This window comes from Haemaphysalis longicornis, unplaced genomic scaffold (genome assembly GCF_048455015.1).
Source record: "Haemaphysalis longicornis isolate Haplotype H1 unplaced genomic scaffold, Haemaphysalis longicornis Haplotype H1 scaffold_7, whole genome shotgun sequence".
In the NCBI taxonomy this organism is placed as follows: Eukaryota; Metazoa; Arthropoda; class Arachnida; order Ixodida; family Ixodidae; genus Haemaphysalis; species Haemaphysalis longicornis.
Window position 1 is genome coordinate 77,785,778 of NW_027526422.1, and position 6,043 is coordinate 77,791,820.

General features: G+C 43.3%; 1 protein-coding gene across 1 annotated transcript; it reads left to right on the top strand.

Annotated features, from left to right (window-relative positions):
* The first annotated feature begins 439 nt into the window (after nt 1-439).
* Nucleotides 440-5,364, top strand: LOC144146008 (uncharacterized). The gene is made up of 4 exons (XM_077677911.1): nt 440-700; nt 1,445-1,515; nt 2,177-2,266; nt 4,569-5,364. Exons 1-4 carry the CDS (start codon nt 658-660, stop codon nt 4,698-4,700), a joined length of 336 nt encoding a protein of 111 aa, XP_077534037.1. The 5' UTR covers nt 440-657; the 3' UTR covers nt 4,701-5,364.
* Nucleotides 5,365-6,043: the final 679 nt, after the last annotated feature.

Below are 6,043 nucleotides of genomic sequence, written 5' to 3' on the forward strand. Positions count from 1 at the left end.
CATTGCTGAATTTTATATATTTACGTATTCACACATAACAAACCAACAAACAGTTCGCTACAGACTGACAAATAATGAGTCAAACACACAAAGCGATTGTCGTAATTTGCGTTTGTGTACAGAAGGAACAAAAGAGACGCCGTGGCTGTCACCAAACACTTTTCGTGAGCGACGAAGGGACAATCAAGGAACCTCAAATTGGGCCCCTCCTGTGGCGCTGGTCTTTTTTTTTTGCGTTTCGCTTCTTGATTACTTCCTTGTCGGTTTCCAGTCCGTCGCCTCTTTCTCTACCAGGCGTGACGCATCGTGGGGCGTCGCGTAATCCTCGGACGCCTCGTGGCAGCGCCGTCAAGCGATCAAGGTCGTCCGGGCACCTCTCGCCTGGGCCTGTGACGTTAGCAATCCCCTTTCGAGGAAATCCCGCCTGTCGAACCCTCTGTGTTGTGGACGCTTGTGCTTCTACAACTTTCTCAATAAGAGAGAAGTACCAGTGCTCACGCTAGCAAAGGGCTTTATAGAGCTCCCGACGACGACGCTGTGTTCATATCAGAGAGACAGTAGCTCGAAGTGAAGCCACCACGTGCGACAAACTGCGTCGACTGTTTCAGAGCAGTCATTCCTTGTAGATACGAGTACTGAACTTCCCTGAGCACGAATATGAAGGCGGCTATAGTGTGTGTTCTCACGGTGGTGGCCATGGGTGAGTGTGATTATCAGTGGATGTTTTGTGGAGTAGCGTATTGGAAAACTGTCGATGTCTATTTATAATTTTTTTTTCCTATGGTGCTGTGAACATAGACTGCAAAGCGTTGCGTTTTCGGCAACAGCGTCTCCCGAAACGGGTGGTATAACTTCTATTTGGAAGTAGTGTAATATACAGGTACATAACATATATCCAAAATTTTAGGTAATCAGGTAATAGTTACTTATAGGCCTCTCGGTGGAACAAAAATAAACAGTAAAATCGACAGTTGACCGAATTATTAAAAACAAACATTCACACTATATTCGGTGAGCGAGTTAAGAGCGTGGTATACGCCAAAGTGGCTGACAAACGTTAGTTAACTCCCGGTTACCTCAATATTTTCTGTGTAGACCGAGATTGTGATTTTCGATATTCCTCCTTACTTTCTTTTCTCTTCGAACTAGAATATGTTGGGCCTCAAAAGGGCATGCATAAATATATTTGTTGGTTTTAAGCCTCAAAGATACGCCAGGGCTTAGATGCGGACCGTAGACGAGGGTTCGGGACTAATTTAGACCACCTTGACTACTTCGAAGTAAAGCTATATACGTTTTAATCATGTCTACATTCGTGACTGAATAGATTTTTTCCAAATTATCGGTGCCCTAACACGCGGGCGGTTGTGTTCTTGAAGCAGTTCTGATGACAGCATGGACGTCACGTGCAAAAGGTGGTTTCTAAATGATTTCGTCTTCGCAGGCTGCTTCGCAGAGCTAACGGGCGCCATGATCACAACGGACCCGGAATGCCACAGGTTACGCACAAAAGTGGTGAGCAAAGAGAAATAGCACAAGTTTTTATAACTTTCATTGGAGTTTGCAGATCTTAACGCTGAAAGGTTCACGCGTAAAGTACGTAGGCCTTCAAGACTATTGGTCGTAAATGCTTTAAACAGTCGTCCATTCGGTGGAACATGTTTTTCTTTATTTTTTATGATACTTTACTGTGTTGCATTTCTTCAGGTTTTCAGAAAAAGAAGGTTATCTTCGTGTCAGTAGTTGGAGATGTTAAAAGGTGTTAAAAAGTTGTACACACAATGGGAACAAAATTGTTATACAGCATTGGTTGCCTCTAATTTTGAGTGAATGTATAAATGAGAAGCAGGTTGCTGGATTCTTGCTACCCGATCTTAAAGCTTTTCTAATCATTTGGCGCGCTTAGGATCTAAGAACGTTTTTTTTTTTTGAGATAAAGACAGTCATCAGAAAGTGCGAAAGAAATGTGCATTCGCTGTCTCGGAAAAAAACGAATCAAGGTGGGAAATTAATATCAAGGAGAAACATTTACCTGCTTTGTAACACTTCCTTTGGTTTGTTTTTTTGACTAGAAAGGTCTTTCGCAGAAAGATAGCCACGCGCAATTCTTTTAGTTTCGATGTTTGCGAGGGCAATTACGGCTTGACATCGCGACGGGTTGTTTGACCTCGTGCAGGACAAAGTCCGCATGCATTGCGTCTACCTCTGCCACATGCCGGAAGGATACATTAGGATGGGCGTGGAGGAAGATGGAACTCCGTGTAGGGTAAGTGACACCCATCGCAATAACGGCCTCAAAGGGGTGCGGCCTTAGGCACGTTGCCAAATGCCGAGGCAACATGCTGTAAGTCGGTAAAATTGAAACGGGCCATCTCGTCGTAAAACGTGGTCCGGGGAAACGGGTAGAGGCTGTTTTACCTTTCCGGCGCGCAAAATGTATCGCAATAGATTGTATCAAATTGCATAAACATGTTAAGCTAAGGCAGGCATCCTGACCCTTATAGCCTCATCCGTGGCAAGTTGAGCGAATCTTCATGATACTTACGCTAAACCTGCCGAGAAATTTGAGAACTGTTAGAGGTCCCCTTCACCCTGGCGTGCTTATCCGCTGCTACTCGTGCAAGCACGTCCACATGCCCGTTTCGCCACGGCGGAGGGTCGGCATGATGCTTAGCATGTGTTACGCGGTGAGCGGTGTTAAGCAGGCAAGATTTCGAAAACACTACACGTCGTACTCACTACTGTCGGTGTAAGATGTGCGCTACTTTCTGATGGCACGCTACTTTTTGACGTAATCTCTAAATCGATATTTAGAAAGAGAAGTTACCGACTGACTGATTCAGCCAAGACCAGCCGGCACTGCATGTTCGACCGAAATATTTCCACTTTCATGTATACATTGCCATAATGACGTAGGGAATCGCTAAAGCGCTATTTTATCAAACTACACCCCTGAGGGAGCGAAATAAGCCAAACGATTTGTTTCCGACGCACGTAGCGCGGTTTTACAAATTTCTGACCATGTGCTGACCTCGTTGATATTTTAAATTAGATATTGCTCCCAAATGTAAGAAAAACCAATCCCACGATCTTGTCCAATGGAACTTGTTAAAGTGCGAGATTTTTGAAATTACACCTCTAAAGAGGTGAGAACTCCTAAGATGTATTATCAATGCCGCACTCAAAGTGCTGGAGGTATAGACCTGAAAATGTGGGAGCACATTACTATCATGGCGCAGGATCTCAGTAAAATTTCATATTTTTACTGGAAGTGTTTCGATGAAGAAACCTACCATATCGACTGTTGGTGTTATACTGCATCCCCTGCGAGCGAGCAGTCAATATATTTCGCGCTGCTTAATAGCAAACGCAATCATTTTCTGACACCATATTGGCCGTAATGTTGATGCGCGGTATTTGTAATCAGGTTATTTAGATTTCCCCCCCCCCCCCCCCCACACTATAGGTAGGCAGAATAATAACGGTTGCTGCAACTCCTCAGTAGCGTGACTACAAAACCAGAATCATTTTATAATAAGCTGTGTATAATACTTCCGTCCATTGTATTTTCTGTATATAATAATTGTTATAATTTTGCAGTGGCAATAAATGAATTATTGTTTGGTAATATTATTCAGCGCCCGCGAGAATATATTGCAGTTATACCTGAGCCACGCGATGTAGGTTTATTTAGGTAAGCTTACAGTCGACTTTCTCTTTTGTTTTCGGTGCGTTCGACGGGAAGATGGGAATGATGAGGTATTGGATATTGGTCGCGTTACGGTACCTGATATCCGACTGGCACCGCTCCGTTAACAAAGAGGGAGCGAGACCGGTTCTGCGCATACAGAAGTGCCCTGAACATATACCCCGCACCATACCGGTACTGGTTTTACGACCTGATTTAGCTCCCGGTTACTTTGCACCAGTTTGTGGGCCTAAAAATCCAAACTTGCGGAGCCCGAAGTACAAGGGCACCCTGTGACAAAAACTGCGGATAAAAACGCATCAATTCGCAGTAAATATATTACTTCAGATATACGTGTTACATAGTTTTGGCTGACAAAAAAACTCGGTACTAATAAAACAAACCCTGTACTTAACCTTTTGCTTCAGTTAGGTCGATTGAAGATGTGCGCAGGGAGGCCGCAATAATTGGGTGCTGGACGTAAACACCTGAAATTTTGGGGGTACATACTATCATGGCTCGGGATCATAAAATTACACATTTTTATTGCGGGCACAAATGAGTGAGTATGACTAACATGTCGTTTTGGGAAATTCTTGAGTATCTTGCAGGTCCGGTAGATATCAAAACTGGTGCAAAGTCGCTTAAGCTACTAACTCAAGACAAATCGGGCGGGTACTAAACTTTAAGAGCGTGACTTCCATACGTTTCGAATTTACTGGGACATGTTAACTTATGTCGGCTGTTGCTGTAGCGTCGAAAGGTCATTCGTGGTCGCGTAAACTTGTGGCTGAACGGATATTCCAAATTGGAAAGCTCCCTGATCTGTCCTCATCGTTCCATACACGATGCTCAAGAACATGGCATTCGTTGTTTGCAGTTCTTCGTCCATGAAGGTGTATGCGAGCGTGGAATCTGCCACCTTGCGAAACCGAGAAAGGGCGGTCCAACCAAAGACGACGGCGGTGAGAAGAAGGATAGTTCGGAAGAATCCAAGGACGACAAACAGTAGTACTCCCCGAGTGCACACTTGCGCAACCAACGTCTCGTACGGCCAAATTGGAGTGTCTTTCAATGGTGAATGGGTCAATATAAAAAAATGCTGCAACGTCATGTGCGCGATTATCTCTTGCGCTTATCGGCTCTGTGATAGCGTTAGACGTGAAGAACTGCTTCTTCTTTAGGTAATAGTTGAATTTGCAGTTATTCTTTGATGTATGTTCCTAATTAAATATTTCGTCAATGGCAACCAAGAACCTTGAATAGCCAAAGTTGTTTCAGAAAGAAAGGCCGGAAAATACGCTATTTTGCGCTCTGTTCAGATTATTTTGTTTTCGCTGTACAGGTTTTCCAGACTTTTCCCGCCCTGTATTTTGAAAAACAAATGCAAATCCGGTTTATTCTTTGCCACACTTTTGTACCACAAAATATAAAATTTGTGATAAATTTTGCTTTTTACCCAACCCGGTGCAGGCTTTCCTTTCCAACAGACCTGGTGTGTTTATCTACGTGCCCTTTGATGTTTTACAACAGCTATGCCGCTCGCTCCGTGTTACCATTCTAACAAAAACTGCACGCTTGCTGGGTCAACTGCATGCATTCAGTGCTCTTTTGTCTTCTACGAGTGTTCTCTTCTTTGAGAAAAAAAAAATAAAATCTTTTCTTTTTGAAACAAATTTTCTTGCATCCTTCTTGGGGGAGGGAGGTTGGAAAAAGGTGGCACTTTCAGTTTGCTTGAATGGTTAGCTCTAAAGTCCTGTTAAGGGTTAGCTTTGAAGCACTGTACAGCGTTGCTGTACAGCATTTCTGTATTAAAGACAAACGTAAGCTCCCACGTAATAAATTCGAATGTGCGTACCTTCTGAGCTAATTTTTTTCACGTTCATGGTAATTCCATGTGACCAATTGTGAGTAAATTTTTGTAAGACTTGTTTTTTGTTGCTGGTAGCCATCCCTAAGTTGTTGAAAAACTGTTTACTAGAATGGCACGATAAAAAGGCGAAGACTGCTCGCATGGTCTGTAACAAGGCGATAGGACTGTACTGAATCATTATCATCCCTTTTTCTTAATTTTTGACAAATCGATATTGTCTCTGGTAGTATTTAGCGCATCACGGAGGCGTTTTCTGATAACAGAATTTATCATCATCATTACACACAAGAAGAAGACCGAAAGTCGGTCCACGAAATGCAAAAACCCGTCGATGTTGAAGTGGCCTTTCGTACTTATGCTGCAGTGGCCGTGTAAATCTTGAAGGCATAAAATGCGGAGTTAAGATCAGTACCAAAGCGGCAAACTGTCAAAGTAGAAAACAACACTGCTGGCACTTAAAACTGAATTCATTGCCTCGTGTA